Here is a 24,564-nt window from a genome sequence, read left to right as displayed (position 1 = left end):
CAGCTCACCTGCCCAGGTCATGGTGGCCACAGAGGTGACTGAGGCAGAACCACAGCTGAGCCCCGCCATTGCGGTCACCCGCAGATGAGGGGCTGTGGCAGCCTGCCTGGGGAGGCCTTCACACAGCACAGCAGCCACAGGGGTCTGCGCCTGTCCCCAGAAGACCACGCAGATCAGGGGGCGGCTTTGCCAAGGGAGCAGCTCCTGGAGGTCTTGGGAGTCCTGTGTGCTGCTCCCTCGGCTGGTCTCCCAACAGAGAGCACGCTGCACCTCCTGGGGCGCCCGCATCTCCACTCATCAGTGAGCTTACTGTGCCGAATGTGACACGGCCACACACACGCCCAGCACAGTGGCCTGAGAGGCACGGCCGTCCTCATACACACACACACACATGCCCAGTGCACTGGCCTGAGAGGCACGGCCGTCCTCATACACACACACACACACACACACACACACGCCCAGTGCACTGGCCTGAGAGGCACGGCCGTCCTCATACACACACACACACACACACACACACACATGCCCAGTGCACTGGCCTGAGAGGCACGGCCGTCCTCATACACACACACACACGCACACACACACCCAGTGAACTGGCCTGAGAGGCACGGCCATCCTCATACACACACACACACACACACAGTGCACTGGCCTGAGAGGCACGGCCATCCTCATACACACACACACACACACACACACATGCCCAGTGCACTGGCCTGAGAGGCACGGCCGTCCTCATACACACACACACACACACACACACACGCCCAGTGCACTGTCCTGAGAGGCACGGCCGTCCTCAGGGGCAGCGGCTGGACCCTCATTTGCACTGTGCACGGGCAGCATCTGTTGCTGGTGGCCTCGGCATCAGCAGGCTTTCTGACCTGACCGGGGGCTTACAGGTGACTGCCCAGGCTGCACCCCACCTCTCGGCTTCTTGGAGCATTCTCCACTGACTTTTGTCACCAGAAAACACCCTCTGGTGCAGAGGCACAAGCCCTTGGCCTAAACCCTGAAGACAGGCTTATTCAAACCCAAGCCTTTTGCACGACACAGACAGAGACCTAGGAGAGCCACAGCTATGTGCCCCAGCTTTGCCATGGGCAGCCAGAGCCACTCCGTGCCCCACTGACCACACTGTCCGTAGGAAGGGCCCATGTCTGGGTGTGAGGGCCCTTCCCAGCTGCTGAAGGCAGCAAGAGGGTGAAGGACAGGTGGAGCTTGCTCTTGCATGCCACCCTGCCTGCAGCCCCCACTGAGCCCTGGGGGCCGCAGTGCCCAGCCCGCTGGCCAAGGGCAGGGAGCCACTCTGTTAAACACGTAAAAGCTCTGGGCTGTGGCACTGTGGGCCAGCCTGGTCAGAACACAGGGGCTGCTGGCAAGGCGGGCCACAGTGGCCTGTCTTGCCCGGAGAGGCTGTGCTCCGTCCCAACCCTGACCAAGGCCAAGACCTAGATGAGGCAGTGTTCACGACACCACAACCAGCTGTGCTCTGGGAACGCGGAGAGCAGGGCAGACGGGACGGCCTCTGGGGATGCCAGCGGCACCTGCCCACTCAGCTCCCTGGTCGCGTTCTGCCACTAGCAACAGTTTAAAATCAGAACTTTGAAATGGACCTGATGCCTCATCAGAAGACAGGTGAGAACTGTGTTTCTGAGTTTAGTGGTTTCTCAAAAAATTAAAAAAACAAAACAAAACTAGGAAATCTCATCACCAGGGTACAGAGAGGAGTCACAGTGACTCATAGGTGCCCTGGGAAGAGCTGGGGTGACAGCTGCTGTCTGGGAAGCTGAATGCTGGGGAGACTACATGGATACTGGCCCCTTCTTTTGAAGACACAATTTGCACATGTCCGTGTACACAGATGAGCACCCAGTCTATTTGAATATGAAAACAACTGTGGGCGCTGACTAGCTGCAGCATGCTCGTGGCCATAAGCTCACAGTGCCGTGTGCATTGATGTGACAACTATGCATTTACTGCATGCCTTCTGTATACCAGACACTGGATACTGCTGCAGAGAGTGGGCAGCTGCAGAGCCAGCTGCTCTAGGCAGGGAGGGCAGATGGTGCCTGTCAGCTGGCCTTGAGCCTGAGGTGTCACGAGCGGCTTTCCTGAGGCAGCCACTGTGCTGAGCTGTGAGGACAGGAAGAGCCAGTGAAGGTGGGAAGGGCTGCCAATGGGGGAGGCTGATGGGGGACACTCATGACCCTAAGCTCTGCACACCAAGCGGCAGATGACCACACCTCACCACCACCCTGTACAATGGGCTCTGACCAACTGGAGAATGCTGGCTGCCGACGGCGGACCTCACGGCACCGACCCCCTTGGCAGCTCCAGTCAGAGTGTCTGCACAGAGACACCCCCGCCCCCCGCCCCGCCAGGCCTCTCCTGGCCTGAAGAGCTGTCAACGAGGAAGACGCCCCCGGAGCACAGGAGCCCGGCCTCACGACTGCGCAGGCACCCAGGTTTCCTTGAGGTACCCTTGCACAAACCTCAGGGCAGAGAGCAAAGCGTTGGCTCTCACGCTCCTGCAAGAGAGGCCCGAAGCACACCACAGCTGGCCTCCTGCGGAGAGGGCCGGGCAGTGCGGTCCTCGTCGCCACACCTAGTTGGCTGCTCTCTATAATTTCAGAAGTATTTTTCAATTACGTGCATGATTGCAGAGGCAAGCCAGGTTGGAGGCGAGAGCTCTCCAAGCCCGTGTTGATTGAAGTGCTTAAGTTTCCTGCAAACTGTACAAAATCAAGACCCCATTGTGGAGACCAAAAGCTTCAGTGGCTGTCAGTGATTAGCCTAAGTGCAGGACTGGCCACCCTCGTGAAAATTCCAGTTGGTAAATGTGAAAAGGGCAAAGCCACCAAGCTACTGGCCTTGTGTGGGTGCCTGGGTGGGGCGGTGTCCTAAGGAAAAGTCCTGGGGAGAGGGAGAAGGTGCCCAGGAGGGACTGATCTTAGCCCAGGACCCAGTTCCAAAACAACACTCAGAACTGTCTGTTAGACAGTGGGGTCCACAGGCCTCTGCCTGTGGCCCTGGTGGAAGCCAGGCCCTGTGGCCACGCACCCTTGTCCTCATCTGTCAGAGACACGCCCATGAGGCTTATCAATCCTTCTTTGAAACCAATGTCAATGAACACAGGCTCTTCATCTTTGGCCAGCAGCAGCCCCTGCCCAGCCTCTCTGGTCAACACAGTGCCTCAGAGCGCAGGCCCTTCCTACAGCCAGCTGAGTTCCTGACCCCGGGACAGCAGCCATGGCAGGCCACACAGCATGCTGGCCCCAGGAAAAGGCGACTCTTGGGACACCTCACTCCTGCCTTAAGGCTGCACCAGAGGCCAGCAGTGCTGAGCCGGGGCCGGCGTGAGCACAAAGCCGCCGAGGTGATGGTACCACACTTCGCTTGGGGTGGCCTAGGCCTCTGGAACTGTGGGCCTGGGGATCTCACACACACCACACACACACACGTGGCCACGGCACGGAAGGTCCCCAGCAACAGAGAAGAAGCCGCAGTTCTAGTCTGTAGCATCCACACGATGGCCACCAAGGTCAGCAAGCCGGCCTACTCATGACCACCCTGCTGCCAGCTCCAAGGAGGCCTCAGGAGCTCTCCCAGGCAGCAGGGAGAGGGGTTCCATGGCACGTGGCCAATGGGGGGAGGATGGGGAAGTGCTGGCCAGCAGTCACGGAGGCCCCGGCCCCGGGAACCCCCTCCAGAGGACCCACAGCACAGCAAGCAGCCGAGAGGGAGATGTGCCCCAGGCCTGCGTTGGTCCTGGCAGCAGGATCAGTAAGGACAGCTGGAGGACTCCAGACGTCCACTGGTACCTCCTCCAGCAGACAGCGCCCTGAGACCCTGTGGACACGCAGGGCTGTCCCACATGCACACGGAGCACACGTGGCGGGCCTGTGCCTGCCGAGCAGGAGCCCACGCCCACCAGTGCCCCAGGCAGGAAACCCTGGTGGCTGTCCTAAGGACCCACCTGGCGCCTTCTCCACGAAGACGACCTTGGAGTCCTGCAGGAAGTTGTGGCCTGACAGGACCATCTTCTTCCCCCCGCCGACCGGGCAGCTCTCCATACTCTGCTTCTCCACGAGGGGCAGCTCCTGGGCCGAGCGCTGGGCTGCATGGGTGAGAGGACAGTGAGAATGGCCCCCAGGGAAACTGCCATCCGACCACCCCAGGGCTGCCCGACCCTGGTCTGAGATGGGTCTCCCACCACATGACATGGAGGACAGAGGGTGCCCGGCTCTAACTGCAGCCTTCCACGATCACTGCCAATTCTCAGAATTCTACATCTTGTGTAAAAATAGGACACTGCCCTCAGCACCTGGACGCTGTTCACCTGACCCCAGTGCTGGCCCTGGCCCTCTGTGAGCTGGCCTCGGCCTGAGCTGGAGGACCCCCGCGGTGGGTGGGAGAAAGGGCAGGCAGCCAGGAGGCTTCGCTCTGTGACTGAGGCGAGGGGCGGGGGCCGAGAGCAGGGCTGGTTGGCTGGAGGTCCAGGTGGGTGGCCAGGAGTGGACCCCAGGAGGCCTCGTGCAGAGGAGCTAGAGAGTTTCTGAGTCAGCCACACGGAGGGGGAGTGCCTTCCTGATGGGGAGGCTGCCTTTTAGGTGACACGGGCAGAGAGGTAGAGAAGGCAGCAGATGACATGGGGACCAAGGGTGACAAAGCCTGGCTGCCCCCCGTGAGCCCAGACCCGCTCAGGACGCCACGGGGCTCCAGGAAGCAGGGAATGGTGGGAAGACAGGCTGGTGCAGAGGGTTCTGCGCAGAGCTGACCAGGACCTCACTGCTGACCCAGAGTCAGCCCGGCAGACAGAGGGGAAGGCTGCAGACTGCCACTGCCCTCCCTAGCCGCCTCTGGCTGGCTGCCAGCCACTGTGCCCAAGATCAGGCAGCACACAGGCCACACAGGGACCAGAGGCACAGAAGCCTGTGGCACCAGAAAGATGAATGTCTACATGGTTTCTACCCTTTACGCCTGGGGCTGGGGTGAGCACGCACCTAATGTGTGTGAAGTCCTGGGTTGTAACCCAGCACTGCACGCATACACACACACACGCACACTCACATGCACACACACTCACACGTGCTCATACACCCACACATGCACGCTTGTTTGCACTCTCACACTTGTGCACACACACATTTACACCCCCCCACACACACTCTCACACATGCACAGTCACACTCACACATTCACACACACTAACACATGTGCACACACACACTCACACATAAAAACTTACACATGCTCATACTCTCACACATGCACGCTCACACACATACACACTCACATGCACACACACTCATACATACACACTCACACATGCTCATACACTCACACGCACACACTCATTTGCACTCTCACACTTATGCACACACATATTTACACCCCCCACTCTCACACATGCACACTCACACACACTCACTCACACATTCACACACACTCACACATTTACACTCACACACACATTCAGGTTTGCTCAGTCGGATGGACGGCAGTGCCAAAACCTTTGCTCAAGTTTCCAGATCGGGAAGTGGAGTATGCTCGGGGGGCAGTGCTCCTCGCAGCGTGCCAGGCTGACTTTCTGCTCTACTCTGCCCTGCAGGACGGGGTCAGGAAAGCCAGGGTCCCAGGTGGCTCTGCATCCCCCGGCTGCCCAGGGGCGTGCAGCTCAGAGGGACCGCCCCCGGTGCACAGAGAGCTGGTCTGGGCAGCAGGGAGCAGGTATTCCCTGGAGCACGTGCTAACCCAGACACAGCAATGGGGCTGCGCTCCAGGTCCACACCAGGTGAGGGAGACAGGCAGAGGCCAGCGCCTGGGCCAGACTCTCTTGACCTGTGCCTGAGGGACATGCCCTGCAGTCTACTCACAGCACTCAATGGGGTTCGAGGCGACCTGCAGGGACAGCGTCCGGCCGCTGGGCTGTGGCACGTGCACTCGGAAGACCAGCCGCACTCTGGTGTTCTTCCTGCCTATGTCTGTCTCCCCTTTCCGCAGCTCGATGTCTGAGTTTCTGAGCTTCAGAATCCCAGCGCAGTCAATGCTGCCCAAACAAAAGGTCACTTGACACCTGAACTTGAACCGCCCAGCCTCCCATGCCCAGCCCACCCACTGGGGCCTGGCGAGCTCTGCCCCTCCTTGTGAGTGGCCCTGCCCCACCTCCCCAGGACAGGCAGCAAACGAAGGCCCTCGCCCAGAGCAGGACGGGATCGGGTAGTGAGGCAGCCACACGGATGTGCCTGCCACCCCGGCCCAGGCCGGCCAGGACCTTCCCAGACGCCCTGGGCTCCCGTTCTGCCACAGCAGACATCCAGGAACAGCCCTGGAAAGAGCCCCATGACCTGCCACCTTCCCCTCGTGTCCCCAGCTGTCCTGGAAGCTGCGAGGAACACGTGAGGCCTGTCCCGAACACCCTGTTTCTCTGGAAACCTTCTCCTGGAGGCTGTCCCCTTGGTGATTCGCGTGTCTGGGCCCCAGTACTGAGCGCCACGTTCAGATTCTCCAACAACAAAAGCCAAGACTTCTTCCTCCACCAGCTAAGAGAGCAGGCACTCAAGCCTGGGTGGCGGGCCACGGAACCCACGCATCAGCACCAGCAGCACAAGTGTACTGCGGGCCGTGTCGGGGAAGGAGGGCAGCAGGTCCAGCCGCACATACCTTGGCAGCACGAACCTCTCCCCACCGTCTGGCCCTGACCATCCCTGGGAAACAGATTCAGGATGAAGCCACCTGTGAATCCCCGCAGATACAGGCAAAGCCACGGTGGTGGGAAGGCTCTCCCTCGGTTTTGACTTGAGGGTTTATAAGTCATAAATAGCATAACAAGACCCTCACAAAGCCTTGCGCCAGCAGCCCCCGCCTCACTCTCTACTCCCTACTCAGCCCCTCGGCTCACCACACAAGCCTCCTCACTGCCCAAGGGACGCCCAAGCACTCCTGTCCTTGACCTTTGCGTGTGCCCCAGAGGGCCCTGGATGGCCCACCCCTTCTGTGTGTCAGCTCTCTGCTAGACTCACGTGGCCAGAGGTGCTGCCCCTGAGCTGCAGCAAAGGCACCGGGTCCCCACTCCTGCCCCATCCCCTATCCCTGCACATCTCATCACCACCCGCCCTGTGCGCGTCCATCTGTGTCCACTGCTCCCGAGTGGGCGCACTCAGCCCTCCCAGCAGGAGCTGTGCACCTGCATCTCCCTCCGACATCTGCTTCCCGCAGCGCAGCCGGGTCTGACCGCACCTCAGAGTGGCCACAGCAGCAGGTTAGTCCTCACTGTCAGACATGGGCCCTCTTCACTCCTCAAATGTTTGCATTTCAACTTTCCTTTAATTTGCCCTGCTATACTCAGAAATAAATAGGCGTCATGTTTAGGAGCTAACTGGAGACCCTGGGGAGTTCTCACAGCTGTGCAGTGGAGACTTATTCTAGGTGCCAACATGCACAGGGGCCGAAACCCTAGAAAGACACAAACCCCGGCCATGACTGTTTGTGAGGCTTGCTGGGCCCCGAGCGCCAGGCCACGTACATGGCTCTCATGTTGTTTTCCGGCAGCAGCGGGATCTCCAGGACCTTGGTGTTGCACAGGAGGGCCTCGTGGCTGGTGGTGGAGACGGTCTTCCCCGTGATGCGGTGGACCTGGTAGAAGGCGTGGGGCCGTAGCAGGCGGTCGTCCGCCGTCCCGATGAACAGCTGCAGCGTGAGCGGCTCGTTCTCCAGGTAGCCGTGCAGCTGGCAAGAAAACAGACTCCTCCTGAGACTGGGCGCGGAGCCGCGGGAGGCTCCAAGGAGGAAGGAGGCGGGGGGGGGGGCTCAGGTCTAGCCACCACCCTCCGTTCCTGTGACCCACACAGGTGCTTTCTAAGGTTGTGCTCGGAAAGCATCCCATTGTCCTGGACACAGGTCAGGCTGCGAGCACGCCCACCCCCATTTTCACACACACAACACATGTGCACACGTGTGTTCACACACAGCTGCACACACGTACACCACTCAGGCCGCATGCTCATGTGCTTCTGAGTCAACCACCGCAATGCTCCTGTGGGCATCCTCTGCCCAGGCAGCACCGGTGGCCTGCAGGGGCCGCTTGTCCTCTCAGACCCACGGCCTTCCCACAGGGTCGCAGAGGTTCTGAGGAGGCAGAGGCTGTGTGAGGGAGGCAGGCTCGCTCGGCTCCCCTGGGGACCAGGCCTGTCCTGCCTTCAGCTAACTGGAGCTGGGCACACACACATCCTGCTTTTGCAACAAACAGTGCATGGAACCAGGCCAGGCTGGGCATCCCTCTTCCAACCAGCGTGCTGTGCCTCACCTCCCCCTCAGGCAGCTGCGGCCACATGGCCGGGACACAGGCCAGCTGTGGTCAGATCAGCAGGCCATTGGCAGCCAGGGGCAGACCCCACATGGCAGAATGCCCACGACATTCCCATCATCCCTGCACTCAGCAGAGCCACTGGTACCGCGAGGCCTCAAGAGCACCGGACCCAGACCCACGTGCCTGGAGGGAGACGTGGCCCTGAGCAGGCCCAGGGCAGCCAGATGCACCTGCCAGGGTGGCAACAAGTCCAGGTCACACTGCGGCAGGAGCCACGTCTGGGTCTGTGTGCTGAATACCAGTTCCCTTCCGGGTAAGTGACCAGAGCTTGGGAGCCAGGGGTGGGCTGCTGGACCCATGTCACAGGCTCATCCAGGCCTCCCTGGGCTCCGCATGGCTCCCCGACAGCTAGTCAGCCATCGTGGAACCACCTGCTCTGCTCTAGCACCACCACTCCACCCCCAGCAAGGCCACCCCTCCACCTCAGCAAGGCCACCCCTCCACCACCAGCAAGGCCACCCCTCCACCACCAGCAAGGCCACCCCTCCACCACCAGCCCAGCCACCCCTCCACCTCAGCAAGGCCACCCCTCCACCACCAGCAAGGCCACCCCTCCACCACCAGCGTGACTGTTCAGAGGAGGTCCACCAGGAAGAGGACCTCCCGTCTACAAGGCAAGCGCCAGAAGACAGGTGGCCATGCCAAGTTCCTCCGCCAGGCAGCCCCACGCGGAGCGTCCTTGTGAACCCACACACGGGGCCAGGTATTAGGGAGACACAACAGGAGGTCCTATGGGCTCAGCTGCCCGGCACTGGGCTGCTCCATCCATGAGCTCATCTTGCTCCTCACACTGTCTCAAGTTCCCCGCACATGGACACTGAGACGCGAGGCCAGCAGCAGAGTCACGCTGTGTTGCCCAGGTGAATCGGGGTCGTGTGGAAACCCTGTGCGTGCTCCTGAGTGGGGCAGAAGACCCAGTCTGCCCTGGGGGGTGGCCCAGACTGGAGCCAGCAACCTTGGGCAGGCCCCTGCAGGGCTCGGTGTGGCTGCCCCCAGGCAGGTCAGTGCCCTAGAGGACGCAGGTGATGATCCCAGCCCCCAACCACACAGGATCTCGGATGTAAGCAGCAGTGGGGTCGGGTGGCCTTGGCAGGCGCCTCTGCCTGGCCCCCAGCAGTCGGCAGCCACTCCGCCCAGAGTCCCCCAGAGCTGAATACCCACAGCCATGCTGGCCACACGCCACAGAGGCCAAGGGGAGACCTCACGCACGTAGGAGTGGGGCCCTGGGCCTGGGGTGAGCCGTGAGCTCCCTCTCCCTGCTGGCCCCAGCCCCCTCCGGGTCACTGCTCCGTGGCTAGTTAGCCGTGGGCGGCTGAGCCAGGGGAGGACAGGAAGGACAGCTGAAAACTGGCAGCCTGCTCTGACAGTCGAGCCCGCAGGCCTGGAAGACGGGCCCGGTGTGTGCACACCCCAGCCACATGCCCCCCCGGGGGAGCCACGGGTCACATCACACCCCCAGAGGGAGCCCGGACCTCCTCACCACCTGGACCCACAGCGCCCCTCACCCAGGGCCAACATCAAGACCCTCGCAGGGAAAGCTTCCCAGGGCTGGTCAAAGGGGCAGGAAACTGAGGCCAGAACGAGAGCCCAGACCTCCTTAGAGCCCTGATTCGGGGGGCCCCACAGCCCCTCTCCTGGAGGAGGCCCACACTTCCCTGAGACCCTAGTGCGACTGGAGGGCCGGAGGACGCCAACCCTCGCCTCTCTGAGAGGGTCCCCGTTCTCCTTTCCTGTCCTTCCTAATAAAGCCATGTCTGCCACCCTGAGCAACTGACCTGAAGCCTTCCTGGCCTGACCCAGGGTGGTGGGGAGGGGCTTGTGCTGCCGCAGCTCTGGGGCAGACCTGAGCCTTGGAGCAGTCACCACGGTCACCACGGTCACCACGGGCCATCCTGCCCTGGCTCAGCCCCGAGCCTGCCTCTGAGACAGGGGGCTGTGGTCAGCATGAGGCCTGGGGGCAGGCGGCAGAGTGGCCAGGAGGCTGGATGGGGGAACAGAGGTGAAGGATGGAGACGCACAGGTGAGCTGCGGAGCCACTAGGAGTCTGCACCTGTCTGGAAGCACCACCAGGGCTTGGGAGGGCAAAGCGCCACGAGTGAGTGGGGCTTGGGGGAAGAAGCAAAACCCAGCCCAGAGACTACCCAGGAATGCTCAGGGAGGAAGAAAGGGAGTGGCTGAAGATGAGCCGCTGCAGGGCCACTCAGCCCGCCCCCGGCCGCTTGACTTCAGCAGAACTCACCCTCCGGGGCTGGTCGAATTTCATGCCAACTTGGGGACCACAGTGAGCTTTAGAAATGGGGGCAGAGAATCGGGCCCGGCGGTCAGCTGCTGCTGCAGTGGATGCCGGCCTTTCACGAGGCGCTAGCCCCTCAGGTGTCCTTCACACAGACATCAGAGCCGCAGCTCTGGCTGGACGCTTGCCAGGCCATGCCTCCGGAGGGGCCAAGGCATCGTGACTGTTGTTAACCCCTCTGAACTGTCAGCACATGGCACGGGGCCAGCTCTGACACTGCACAAGATAAAAGGAGCCCGGGCTGAGATCACAGTTCAGACAGGTCCAGCCGCATCCTCTCCTTCAACCATGGGTCCCTGGGCCACCACCGCAGCAGGAAACGTGCGCTCTGTGAAACCAAAGGCTGAAAGGGCACAGGCACAGCCGCTCCTCAGGCACAGAGGTGCTCCAGGAGGCTGCTGCTGGGGCTTCCACAGGGGGCACGCTTCCCGCAGGGTCTGCCCTCCACGCCGCCCCAGTGCAGGCTCAGGAGAGCTTGGTCCTCTGTCCCTGGAGTCACACCTAGGGATGACAGTCACCAGTGACTCTGAAGTGGAAGCCAAAGCAGGCAGTGGCTGGCTGAGGGCTAGCCCTAAGTTCGGCCATCTTGCTAAGGAGTTTATTTACACAAGTTCCTATTTCCCTAACATCCAGCCCAGTGAGTGCCCTGGGAGGTCTCAGCCCAAGACCATCTTCCTCCCCAACCCAATTGAGACCATCACGAGCCCTCAGGGAGTCATGTTTAAGAGTGCAAAGTGGCTGCAAGACCCCTCCTGATCTCATTCCATCTACCCCATGTCCACTGCACAGCTTGGACCAGCAGGAACTGACCCTGGAAACCTGATAGCCAGACTCCATCAGTGTCCTGAGTTCCTCAAGTGGGAGTCCAGACATTTATAAACCCAAGGGCTCAGGAAGGAGTCCTCAGCTGCTACCCACTGCCCAGCACTCAGGATCCAGATTCCCCGTCAGTGAGCAGTACGGGCATCAGCCATGCCTGGTTCACCCTGCAGGCCGACATGGAGACCTGGGACCCAGGACAGAAGCCCTTGTGGGTGGCTGCTCATGTGCCAGGGCCAGGACAGGAAATAGTTGTCCGCAGCCCTCTGCTGTGGGGTTGGTGGGCACATCGCCCACTCTTTCAGCCTGCACCAGTCTCCCTGATGACATGCCTGCAGGACGCCATGGCTCTGGGCACGAGAGCTGGGCTGCACAGATGCGCACTAGCCATGTGGCTGGGGTGACCAGCTCCCTGGCCACAGTTCCACTGTTTCTGGGCGGCACTCCTGTGTGCTCGGCTCGTGGCTGGAAGGGAACCTGGCTGGGGAGCCTTGTTCCCTGGTTCAGCAGGAGATGTGGGCTGGCATCATCTCTCATCTCTGTGATGTGTCACAGTATCCGTGGGCCCATCACTTCCCAGCGATGCTTTCTGTACAAAAAGCTGTGTGGAGGGTGCTGACACGAGGCCCCAGGCCCCTGTGAGAGCTGTGGTTGCTGCCAGTGGGGCCAAAGCACAGGGTGTTCTCTCCCCATCTGCTCTGTCCACTGAGTACCCAACCTGCTGAGCACACGAATGGCAGGCAGATCAGAGGGGCCTGACCCACAGGGACACGATGCCCCACCTGACCCCCAGGCCTTCTCCTGCATGAAAGTAGGAGTCTCTACAACAGTATCCAGTGGGGCCGGAGGACCTGTCACCCAGGCTGCAGGACTCTCAGGCAGCCATGCTAGCTGTGTCCACTTAGAAACTTGCTAGGAAACCCTTCCTCTGTTGGACTCAGCTGTTTTACAGTGCAGGGAGGAAAAAGGAAAGCAGAGACTCAGAGACAAATTGTGCCTCTTAGTATTCCATTTTGAGAAATGTAACACAAGAACAAATAAATGAGACTTAGACCAAAATCCTCTTGGTGGGCAAGGCTCAGGACAGCCTGCGGCTCCAGCCTGGCCTGGTGGGGACAGATAACTTTAAAATGACAGTTCAAGACTCCCCAGGGTCCCTGCCACAGCAGCTCTCTGATGGCGCCTGCAAAGTTGGGGTATGAGTTGATGCTTTAGAAAACGTGCCATTACAGTGGAAATGGGGACGCCCAGGTCTAGCCTGGAAGGTGAGCATCTATTATTCAAAACGTGAGGCTCATTTTAGGAGAGAGACGTGGGCTTCTTCACAGGCCCTGCTGCACGGGTCTCCTGCCTCTGGCACACAGCGACATCTGTCAGAATCATGTTTGCAGAGCTGCCTGTCACAACAGTGGCCTCTCTGCTTCACCTAAACTAAACAAAACGAGCCATTCTGTCCCCAGGTGTGAGAGCCCTGAGTGTCCTGCCCGGGTGTCTGCTTTTAGCTCCTGTGCAAACCTCAGCACTTACACAGCGAGGTGACAGGCAAACAGGACACATTTATTCTGCCAAGCCTGGTGCCGTCTGCAGTGAGGGGCGGCATGGAACTAACAAGGCAGTTAACTGATGGAAACTTAGCTGGACACACTAGTGCGCGTCTTCCTCCAAGACCCCGCACAGTTGTGCTCATTGGTTTAAAGGGAAACTGTGTATTTAAGATCCAGAGGTAATATTTGCACTTCCCAATACCCAGAAGGTGTGCACGGAGGGAAAATCCCGCTCACTTCCACTTTTTTTTTTTTTTGGTGGTACTGGGAACCAAACCTGGGGCTTGATTCACTATTTTTAACCCCCAACCCCCCACTGATCTAGTTTAAGAGCTCCTCTGTGCTGTACCCACACTGTCCCAAATTAGGTTTAAGTGCCGACTCCTCATTATGCACAATGCAGACGGGACGCAGTTCTGCACCTGATGACAGCCGGGTCCTTCCATGGCGCTCTGCTCGCCCTCTTCCAGGAACTGCAGCACACTGGGCTCCCCGAACCCTGGCTGCAGTGCTGGGGCCAGGCCCTCCTGTCCTCGCACTCCATAGCCCACTGTGTGGGTGCTCTGTGGCCAGCTGAACAAGACCACCCAGACAAGTGATGCACCGAGGAACTGATCTCGGTGCTCCAGGTGCACGCAGGGCACACCTTGTGGGACCAAGAGAGAACCAGAGAGGACTACCCAAGACGGGTCTGCCTCCGCAGCACCTTCCAGTACTGTTCCCAGGAGGACTAACGGACAGCTCCACTCCACTGACAGAGACCCAAAGGGTGTCGACAGAGACCTGCACAGTCTGCACTCTTGCCTGAATCATCCAGAGCACCTGGCAGGTGACCCCAGGAATCCTCTGAGTCATCACTGTGAGATGTGGGGACCCAGCTCTGCTGCACAGTGCCAGGTGGGGGCTCAGAGGTGGTAGTAGTGGGCTCTCAGCGGTGAGACGGGTCTCATGCAGGATGGAGAAAGTGCCCTCTGCTTTCAGGGTGTTGCATGTGTATGTGTTTGCCCATGTGCACACATGTGCTAGGCAACTTAACTTATGTGGGGGGTGTGCATGTTCATACATGTGTGCACCATGTGTGTCACATGTGCATATGTGTGCAAGAGTGAATGTGCTTGTGGATGTGTGTTTGAGCGTGAGTGTGCTTGTGTGTGGCAGTGCGCATGCGTATGCAAGTGAGTGGCTTGTGTGTCAACGTGTGCGTATGCAAGTGAGTGGCTCGTGTGTCAGCATATGTGTATGCAAATGAGTGGCTTGTGTGCGAGTGTGTGTGCAAGTGTACTGTGTGTGTCAGTGTGTGTGTGTGTTTGGAAATGGGTGCATTTGTTTTTGTGTGTATAAGAACATGTGCGATGAGCCACCAGCAATGCTGAGTTCCCTGCATAAAGTAGTGCTGTTATTTTACCCAGAATTTATATGTGGTATGAACTCATGTGCACAGACAAACCGGGTCTGCTGCAGTTACACGGATCAAGGGCTCGCAGGGGAGCACAAGTGGTGAGCCTGCAGGGATTGGCGGGCTCCACGACACACAGCTGCAGGGAGGACACACAGCTGTAGGGAGGACACGCGAGCTCACGGGCCTTCAGGAGGAAGGCTGCTCCGACTCCTGGTCCCTCTGTAGGAAGTCTCTGCCTTTCGGAGGGGGTTGCAGATGGGATGAGCACCACCACAGTTAAAAGCTTGGCCACCCAGAGGCTGCCTGTGCTGGTGATGTCCGCCAAGCCACCGGAGGACTTCCTTCCACCAGTCCAGTCCTCCCACCTGTGGGGGCTGAAGCCTTCCAGGGCCTCTAATAATTGACTGTTCAGCTTATTCCGAGAGCTCTGGGGGCTGGGGTGCGGCTCAGTGGTAGAGGGCTTTTCCAGCATGTGTGAGACCCTCAGTTCAGTCCCAGCGTCTCACACAAAACTCCGCGTTTCATTTCATTCCATTCCACGGTGGAGCGAGCCTTAGACACACCTGACACACAGATAGCCTCGAGGCCTGCATCACCACTTCTGGGCCAGCCTCCCACCCACCATGTCCCCTCCCCACTGGCCTCCCAGATCTGGTGCAGTTTCTGACCTGAGGGTCATCCTGGTGCTCCTGAAGGAGCCCTGCTGGCCAGCTTCCAAACAGCAGGCCAGTGGCCCAGCCGCCCTCCTGGCCTGCAGCTGAGAGGTTTGAAATGCTGCTCCCTGGCCTCTCCAGGGACCTGCAGCTCCCCTCTGGCTCGGCCGCCCACACAGTTGCTTTGGATGCTGGGCCTCTTAAAGACCAGACCTGCTTTGTTCTCGGGTCCTGGCAAAGTCAGTCCCAGCGCCAGCAGGGGACACCTTTCCCAGGGCATTTGTGTTCCGTCAGGCTGGGGGTAGGGAGCTCAAGAGCACAAGATCAGGGTCCTGACACCCACACACCCTTGTCCTGTCGAGACCTCAGACCTCCACCAGATGCCGATCCCATGACATGGCTTGGTGCTGCAAGCAAAGGCAGAACCCAGAGGAACAAAAGCTCATGAATAAAGATCAGATAGTGCGAAGGTACGGGTCAGGGCAGGAGCACCGCACCTGGTGATGGCCCCCGAGCTGCAGCCATCACGCCCTCCTCTACAAGGAAGGGCTGTGATCCAAGGAGGTCTAGTCTTGTTCACTGGCTCTGCACCTCGGGTTTCTCCAGAGGCTGCCACTTTCCCAGCCCCTCAACCCCGATCTGTGGAAACATCGCTCAGCCAGGGCGCCCCGGGAGGAGCCCTGGTGCCCCTCACCCAGCACTCTGGGGATCTTCCTGAGAATGTACCCATCTGTACCTGTGCCTGGAGCACCAAGGGGACCATGGCACAGGGCCGACTCCTGCCAGGGCTGAGGTGGAGAGGCTGAGGAGCGAAGGAAGAGCCACGCCCTGGGCAAAGCTCAGCCAGGGCGCGCCCCTCCACGGCTCAGTTCTCAGCCCCTCGCCTTGACCAGGGGACCCTGAGCAGGGCTGGGGAGTTGTGCAGGCCTCAGGGTCCTGGGACTCCAGGCAGGTGGAACAGTGGCTGGTCCACCCCACCTGGAAGCCTCCCTGGGGGCAGGGATGCAGGTCCCTGGGCCGGCCTACGTGTGGGCAGCCTCTTCCGCCCACACCAAAGGCAAGCAAGCTCCAGCTAGGGGCCAGCAGGCGGCCAGGCCTCCCGACCAACACAGACTCCTCTGCCAGCAGCGCCCGGGACCCAGCAGGCACAGAAGCAGGAGGGAGCATCAGGAGGGAGGGACTGTGGGAGCCTTGGACTGAGGAAGGCTCTCACTGAAGCTCTGCATCCACATCTCTAACTAACAACACGCAGAGAAGCCCCCTTCTGCCTAGCAAAGAGTGATCCAGAGACAGAGCCCTCGGGGCCCACCAGGGAGGTCAACTGCAGGTTCTGGAACCTCCCCATGCCAGGAGCCAGTGGCCCACGGCCTGTGGCGTGAGGACCTACCCTCCCTGGGCAACAGGACCCACTCAGGACTGCACAGCTCTTCTCTGAGGGGCACAGAAAGGAGTCCAAGAGCTGGCAGGGCAGGCCCGACCATGTGGGAAAGGGCACCTGCTCCTCTGCCCCTGAAAGATCCCCAGGCTCCAGAGTGACTCCCCGCCAACTCCCCACACACAGGACAGAGCTGCTGCAGGGCGGCTGGCCCCATGTGCAGCGAGCCGTGAGGGATGCCCAGGCCCTCAGGGAGGCCAGCTCCTGACGCCCACGGCCCTGAGCAGGGCCGTCACTGCAGAGCTGGCCTGCGTGCCTGCAGCAGGTACCCTTCTCTTTCTTGGGACTGGACCCTCTGAGGTCCTAATGGGGCACAGTTTGGTGGGTTCACTTGCACAGAGGGAAGGGACTGGCAGCATGACAAGTGTCCACAGTGTGAACAGAGGAAGCCCTCAGAGTCCCCAAGGATGGCGAGGAGGGGCTAGGAACAAGGAGGGGAGGGACTGCAGGCGCTTAGGCTCAGAAAGGACTCCCTGTGTTGGCACTGCCATGCCACCCAGGCTCTGTCACATCATGGGGACCTCGGCCCATGGTCTGACTGCCCTCTCCCTGCCCACGAGGTGCTGCTGAGGAAGTCCAACACCACAGCCAGTGAGGCAACTGTCCACCTCGGCAGAGCCAGTTGCCACGTGCACTGACGCAGAGAAAGGGCCTCCGTCCACACACAGGAGTCCAGTGTTCTCCCTTGGGGGGCAGATGCTGATGAGGAGCCCATTGGGCCAAGCCTGGCACAGGCCAGAGGGTGCTGGCCACGCCCAGCAACCCCTGGCAGCCCGGAAGGAGCCACAAAACAGGTTCAGAAGAATGCCCCCTGCAGGCCATGCAAGACAGCACTCTCCACAACACAGCTTCGCGCCCACAGGACAAACTCTTTACGCCTAACAGCTGTCCACGGGCAGACGGTGCCCCTGAGGCTGCCAGAGGTTCTCGGAGGAACCCTTGCAAGAGCCCCTGCAGGGAGGCCCAGGGAGGCCACAGTTCCACATGGAAGAAGCCTGCACATGGCACAAGAGAGGGCCAGCTGGGGACGTCCCTGCTGTGGCCTTCACTCAGATGCTGACTCTCATCTGGGCCCAGAGAAGCTGCCTGTCCCACTGACACCAAGCAGGGTTGCGGGGCGTTGAGGGGTCCCAGTGGGCCTGCACCCACACCTCCACTCAGAAACCACCTGGAGAGGGTTCTGCCCTCAGAGAAGACTCAGGAAAACCACCCACAGTGTGTGAACGTTTCAGGGTTAAGGAAAGTCATTGGCAAGGTCTGCACTCAGTCGGGCTCATTCTCAACTCTCTTGGTGCTCCAGAGTTTGGAGGTTTGGCTGGGGACACGGGCTGGGACCCATGCTCTGGACGGGGCTCCGTGCCCAGCTCTGCGTGGACTCTGCTTCAAGGCAGGTTCTGGCAGTGAGGACCTCAGCTCATCTCCACATCCCCCTCGGGGACAAGGTGTGTCTGGAAGCCATGCTGGGAGCCCTCTGGACCACCTGCCTTCCGAGGCCAGCAGAGGGAGTGCAGCAAGGAGCTACCTGCTTTCCCAGGCGTTACTGCTGCCCATGGTGATGGCGTGGACTTGGTGAGAGCTGCCACTGGACCCTCCCTGGCACCTGGTGCACTGCTGTGGGACACTGGGGCTTTGCTCCTGGGAGGAGCAGGACAGGGAACCATGCATTTTGGGGTGACCAGGGTCTTCCTCACAGCACTTTTGGGTATCTGTCCATATTCGTGGGTACTATCCAACACTGGTACTGAGCGGTGTGGGCAGAGGGGACCAAGGCACCTCTACGAACCCTTGACTTTGTGCCCGTGGGGGGCGGGAGGGTGCTACACTCACCCTGAACCTCCTGCAAGAGGAGAGGCCGTCCAGGGGCTGAGCCCAGTCCACAGAAGCAACCCACTGTGGGCCGCAGGCTTGCCCACAGCAGGGTGAGGCTGCGTCTTCCTGTCCACAGGGCACCTCGGCTGGGGAGCCCCCGGGCTGGGCTGGAGCAGACCAAGGCCACTGGCTCCCGGCATGCACTCTCCCTGGGCCCTTGTGAAGCCCTGGCTCACTCGTCCTGTCTGGCGCACAGAGACACCCGAGAGAAGTGGAGCGAGGCTCAGGCAGAGCAGGCCCGTGGCCACTGACCAACAGGGAGTACTCGGGAGCCTGCTCCTGCGATGCTGGCCTTCTGATCCTCTGGGCCTAGGGAAAGGCGCTGCCTGCAATGCCCAGTGACAGAGTCACCCAACTCAGACGCCAAAGTTACCGATCCAAGAACAAGGGCACCTTCTGGGGGCCTCATCCCTTGATTGTCTGCTGCTGGGTTTCTGGTATGACAGGGAAAGTGTCTGCCATGGGCCTTGGGGGCAAAATTGGCCTTAAAACCAAGAAGCCTGAGGAAATTTCCCAGGACCACAAGGGCCTGGTGGCCCCACCTATCCCCTACGCTCGGGGCACCAGCAGGACGCCTCTGCCTGGTCCCCGACACCTTGCCCACCCCCCAGTGCTCCCCGATCCTCAGCACCCTATCCTGCTGTGCATACCCCGAGTGCACACCTCATACCCACAGATGGGAACTCCCAGAGTCTCTGCCCGCAACCTGCCCTGGCCTTGCCTGCTGCTGATATTTTTGTTTTGTTTTGTTCTGTTGGTGCTGGGGATTGATCCCAGGGTGTTCTACCACTGAGCTGCGCCCGGCCCTTTTTATTTTTTATTTTGAGACAGGGTCTTGCTAAGTTGCCCAGGCTGGTCTGGACCTTGTGGTCCTCCTGCCTCAGCCTCTAGAGGCACTGGGATCACAGGCAGGAACCGCTGTGCCCAGCTCTGTGGCTGATTCAGACCCTCCACGGGCCAGGCAGGAGCTATGGGCCACGGTTAACCGAGGAGTTACAAACTATGAACCTAAAATGCCAGGTCCTGGGTGCTTTTCACTTCAGTGGTTAATTATTCAGGCACAGCAGCCTCCCGTGCAGGCCAGATGCTATCAGCAAGCTATTCTGGTGATTGGTAAACGGAGCTGCATTCTGTGGGTCCAGGTCGGTAGACTCCCTCCGGGCAGAGCTCTACCTGCCTGCAGGGCAGAGCCTTGCAGAGGCCCCAGAGGCCTCCACAGGCCTCTAGGACGTGCTCCCTAGGACGCAACCTCAGGAGAGCTGGGGTTCCTCAGCTCCTCTCACCGCAGCCGGGACAGACAAGGAGAACTGACGGCCAGAAGCTAGCCCAAGACAGGAGGCCCCTCAGGTTCCTCCAGAGTCCCAGACAGTCCTTTTGGATGGCCTGAACCAGGCGTCTTCTTTGTGGAGGAAAAGGCCTGTTGAAGGTCCAGGTGAGCCCACAGCCCTCCCTCCTGGGCTTCAATGCCGTGGCAGAAGCAGGACCCACCTGTGCTCTGGAGGCAGCTCTGGAGCCTGCTCACAGCCCTTGCCCAAGGCCAGGCAGACCCAGGGCCTCACCTCCCACAGCCAGTGGCTGCTAGATTGCTACAAGGACAGGTCCATGGGAGGACAGGAGTGATGCAGTCCCTGGCGAAGGGCACAGCCCTGTGAGCATGGCACAGTGCCACAGGAAGGCCCCTAGACTAAGGGCAGGGGTCCTGCACTCGCACCCACCAGGGCTCAGTGGGACTCCGTAGCCTCGAGGAACGTCGGGTGAGGACAGGTGCAGCGCCCTGCCCTATCTGAAGCACTGCCGCCTCTGGCCCCGCCGGGTGGGGCTGAGCATCTGGCCTCCTGCAGTAGGGAGAGGATGCTGGGGTGAGCCACGTCCACACCTGCCCTGGCATCAGAGACAGGGTCCCCTCTGCTCTTCTCCTGTCTTCCTCTCGGGCTCTGCCGGGGGTTTGCATTCTGCATATCATGGGCTTTGGTTTTTATGGACAGATTTTTTAAAACATAAAGAAAGTAAGATTGGAGTATACCCAGAAGGGAGCAGAATTTTTAATATGCAAAGGTGCCAACGTGCATGGTGGATCTGAATGGTCACAGCAGCAGAGGTGACCACTGACCACGAGATGGCTTACGGGCTGCTGTGCCCCAACATGGGATCTGTGGCCACAATGCTGTGTACCCAGCTCTGAGAGCAAGAGGAGGCTGAGGGTCAGGGCTGCAGTGCTGAGGGATGTGCCAAAATAACTCAACAGTACAGAAGGAAACTGTGGTTACCGAGCGTTCATGGCAACAGAGAGTTTTCTATTTTAGTATGTTTTGTAATTATGTACAAACTCTATTTTTACCCAATTTGTGGTCCACCGACCAAGAAAGAAAATAAAGCCCCCAACCCCCATCTCTTGCTGCTTGCCCCATGCCCGCACAGATGTGGGTTCACCCTGCACGGGCACACAGAAAGCTCTCCCAGCACTGATTTGTCACCATGAGAAATGCCAACAGAACTGGCATTTCCTTTTCTTCAGGATGCAGGGGCCTGGGGGACCATTGTGCTGAGACACCACCAGCCAGCCCTGATTTGCCGCTCTCCACCAACATGTACAGTTAGTTTTAGATAATTGTGAGGATTCACTTTAAAGACACTTTAAATGACCGTTTCGATTTCACAGTCCTCCCAAATGTCTCAGTTGCTCAACATTGTCCGTGATGGTGGCTGGGGCCGGTGGACAGCCTGGGAGCCCTGCCTGGGTGCTGGCAGTGGCATGGTGTGCGGTGCAGCCAGGCACCTCTGGAGCCCTGAGCAGACGTGGGAAGGGGTCCGTGAGCTCTCCACCCACCAACATTTCATCCTCCAAAGAACAGCATCACGACCACCACCCATCAACCGCCGTGAACAGCAAGCTCTGACCTGACCCTCTGCCCTCACACCGAGCTCAGGCTCACGTCCCCCAGCTCCGCGGCCACTGCCCCGTCAGCTCTCGGCCAGTGCCCCTCCCTGATATGATTTAGAACAAACGGGGGTGCTCAGCCATTGTTTCTCCACTGCTTGTCTCCATGCCTCCTCCTCTAACAGACTCATTTCCTCTCCTTTTTAATATCTTTTCCATTCAGCAATAATGCACTTCCATTCAGTGAAAACGTAGCCAGACGGGGAGGTAAATGCCTGTCGTTATTTAGCACAACTGAACACGCGCATTATCTGACCTGCTTCCACCTGAGAAGGTGGAGGCTTAAAATGTCAGCCGGCTGCTGTGTGCTGATGTCTCCTGCATTTTCTCACGTCAAGCAGCTAACAGAGTGGGTATTAATTGGCGTCAAGCACACGGGCCACAAATATCACCTTAACACCATCTGTGAGCACGGCTAAAGTGCTTTGCTTCTGCGCCTCGCCCGCTAATTCCAGGCGGTTGATTGCCGCGTTGGCAAACAGCCATTTGTCTCCACGTGCTCCTGCCCTCGCAGGCTTTTTATTTACCTAAATGGAATAAAATAGAAATACAGGGTGCCTACCGAGCTCCCCCTCTGGCTGGCATCATTCCCCAAATCATAGGGAATGTGTGATGCTTTGTGATGTTGGGGCACTGGAGAAAAAGGCTCTCCAAGGCCCCGTGTGGCTGGAGCCCTGTGAGATGTCCTGTACGGCAGCAGCAGCACCCTGAGAGCTGAGCCTCGGAGCACACAGGCACAGCTGGGGGGTGCTGGCCCCTGCACAGCCACCAGGATTCAATCAATGTCCAGCAGAGGAGAGACTAGCTTGGGTCTCACACCGTCCCTCTTGGCCACCACATGCCTCCCTGGCTGTCACTGCTGGACACTCTGAGTCTGCGGCAACTGGATGCTTCCTTTGCCAAGATGTTAATCAGGCAAGGAAGTGCCACCAGAGCCACACAGGGAGAGCCTGGCCCTGCAGGGACCCTGCTACAGGTTGTCCCCTCGCCAGCTCCCTCAGATGTGGCCCAGCAGGCGGGTGAGAACAGCCTCCCTGGGTCCAGGGCCAGCAGCCCAGCACCTGCGTCGCCAGCAAAAGCCAGGTGAGAAGGTGGCCAGGCACTTCTGCAGAATCCTGCTGCAGGGCCAAGGCCTTCAGCAAGGAGAGAGCAGAGCCGTGAGAGTCACCACCCCATGTGTCCAAGCGCATGCAGAGGTCTGCTGGGCACGCTGTCAAGCAGCCCCCTGTGCGACTGTGCACGCTCGGAGCACAGGGGGCTCGGCACGGGTCTCCCCTCCTAAAGGCAGCACAGCTTCTCCTCCCCAGCCGCAGTGCTGGGCGCCAGCCGCAGGCGTGGCACAGTCAGCCTGCCGTCAGGAGGGCTGGGCCAGGAGGTGGGGGAGGTAAGTGCACTTTGACTTTCAGTGTTTCATTTACAAGGGGCTTATTGGGACACAAGGCCACGTAAGTCAAGGGCATCTCCACTGAAGAGACAATGGGACTTCTCCACTTACTGTACGTGAAATTCAGCAGAACTGGGTGGGAGGCAATGACTTTCTAAAACCCGAGGGGGAAAAGCCGGGTTAGCAGCTGTCCCGAGGCTGCCCGCCGGATGCAGGAGCACCAGTGTCCGCACCGAGCCATACCTGTACAATGGGGTGTCCTCCGGCCGACGCCTTCACGGCCCCCCGGCTGCCTTCCGTCTCATAGTGAGCTCTGTGGTGGGACTTGGGCTGCACCTCAATCCGCAGCTCATACGGGCCCGAGTGGGATGGCAGCTGCCAGTCAAGGGCAGGCAGAGACGGGCTGAAAAGGAGAGGCGGTTGGTTACCACGCCGGGAACCCAGTCAGTGTCCCTCACCACCACCAGCCAGAGCTGTCTGACACTCCTGATAGCAGAGGGTCCTGCTCACCGAGAGCCTTGAGACCAGAGAGGCACGAGCCCGGCACCTGAGGACACACAGCCGAGGTGAGCCAGTGCTCTGGAACCTCCGCCCTGTGGGGTAGGAGTGCAGAGCACCGGGGGCCACACAGCCCCGCCCTGTACACCTCGGCCACAGCCGGCCCTGGAGGCCACCCTAGCCTCTCTGGGGCCCCAGCCCTGGGGGTGGCTGCCCAGGGCACTTCCTGGGGACCACCACATTACAGACGACTGCCAGCAGACCCAGGATGGGGACAGATTGCACCTCCCGCTGCATCCTCCCTGCTCCTGACTGATGCTGCCCTGTGTGTGAGAAGTCCTGGAAGCTCAGGAAGGAACACTGTGTTTGTCACCATGTGGGCCACCACGACAGGAATGTGACCCTGAAATGCAGGGCCACAGGCACACTGAGAATCTGTAGCCCACACAGAAACACCCCCCACCACCTGAGCCAGGGCTGCGATGGCCTCTGTGGCTTCAGGGGACCTCGACAGCAGTCAGGGCACTGCCCTGACGCGGGAAGCACTGTGATGCCTTCAGCAGCTTGTGGCCAGGCTAGCGGCTGTTTCCTGTGTTGGGTGATCACGTCATGTGCCCCGTTTCCGCCGTTTCCAGCAGGCTGCTGGGTGGAAGGAAGAGTGGCTCAGCAGAGCTCGGCCAGGAGCAGAGAAGGCCTCTGCGCAAGGTCGCCCCACGGTCCGTGGGGAGTTCGGGGCAGAGCACCTGCTGCTGGGGAGGGGGGCGGCTCTGGCCAGCGGAGAGGCCCACAGATTCTTAGTGCAGGAGGATTCGCTGGCCATCACCCCTGCCCCCTGAGCAGCAAACGGCACAGGTGTTGGGCACCGAGCATGCAAAGGGTGCACTGCCCACAGGGTACCCCTCAGCCCCGTGTCCAGGGCACCAGCTCTACTTGTGTCACATACACAGGCACGAGCAAGCTTTGATCTAGACAGAAAGACTGCCTTTGGCTACAGAAAGCAAAGATATTCTCAGGGAAAAGAAATGGGCTACACCCGCCTCCCAGGAAACTAAAACAAGAGAGAGAGGGTGACAGACACAGAGGAAGGACAGACAGACAGACACACACACACACGGGGGGGGGGGTAGGTAGGAGGGAGAGGGGTGCGCCAGGCTGCCCTGGGAAAGGCAGGGGCTTCCTGAAGGTGAAGGCTTCTGGACCCTCCCCGACTCCTACGTGAGAAGGACTCTGTGAGCAGATTTACACGGCAGTGTGCCAACAGCTTACAGTCGGGGGCTTACAAAGTAAAGACTGTAATATAGACAGTTAAGGTTGTTGGTTCTGGTTGGAAACTTTCAGCATGAATCTGGCAGCTC

At 59.8% G+C, this 24,564-nt stretch overlaps 1 protein-coding gene across 3 annotated transcripts in view; it reads right to left on the bottom strand.

Annotated features, from left to right (window-relative positions):
• Positions 1 to 24,564, bottom strand: part of Nfatc1 (nuclear factor of activated T cells 1) — a 100,024-nt gene that overhangs the window by 50,371 nt on the left and 25,089 nt on the right. For all 3 annotated transcript variants that reach the window (XM_046448584.2, XM_046448587.2, XM_046448585.2), the window contains exons 3-6: positions 22,955 to 23,114; positions 7,535 to 7,737; positions 5,886 to 6,058; positions 3,986 to 4,126 (exon numbers count right to left, since the gene is read on the bottom strand). In XM_046448584.2, the coding sequence (XP_046304540.1) occupies positions 3,986 to 4,126; positions 5,886 to 6,058; positions 7,535 to 7,737; positions 22,955 to 23,114 (677 nt within the window). The remainder of the gene's footprint in view (positions 1 to 3,985; positions 4,127 to 5,885; positions 6,059 to 7,534; positions 7,738 to 22,954; positions 23,115 to 24,564) is intronic.

This window comes from Marmota monax, unplaced genomic scaffold, assembly GCF_021218885.2.
Source record: "Marmota monax isolate L192 unplaced genomic scaffold, Marmota_monax_Labrador192_F-V1.1 WCK01_AAM20220418_F8-fsc00060, whole genome shotgun sequence".
Lineage (NCBI taxonomy): Eukaryota > Metazoa > Chordata > Mammalia > Rodentia > Sciuridae > Marmota > Marmota monax.
This window is presented reverse-complemented; position numbering and strand designations above follow the sequence as displayed.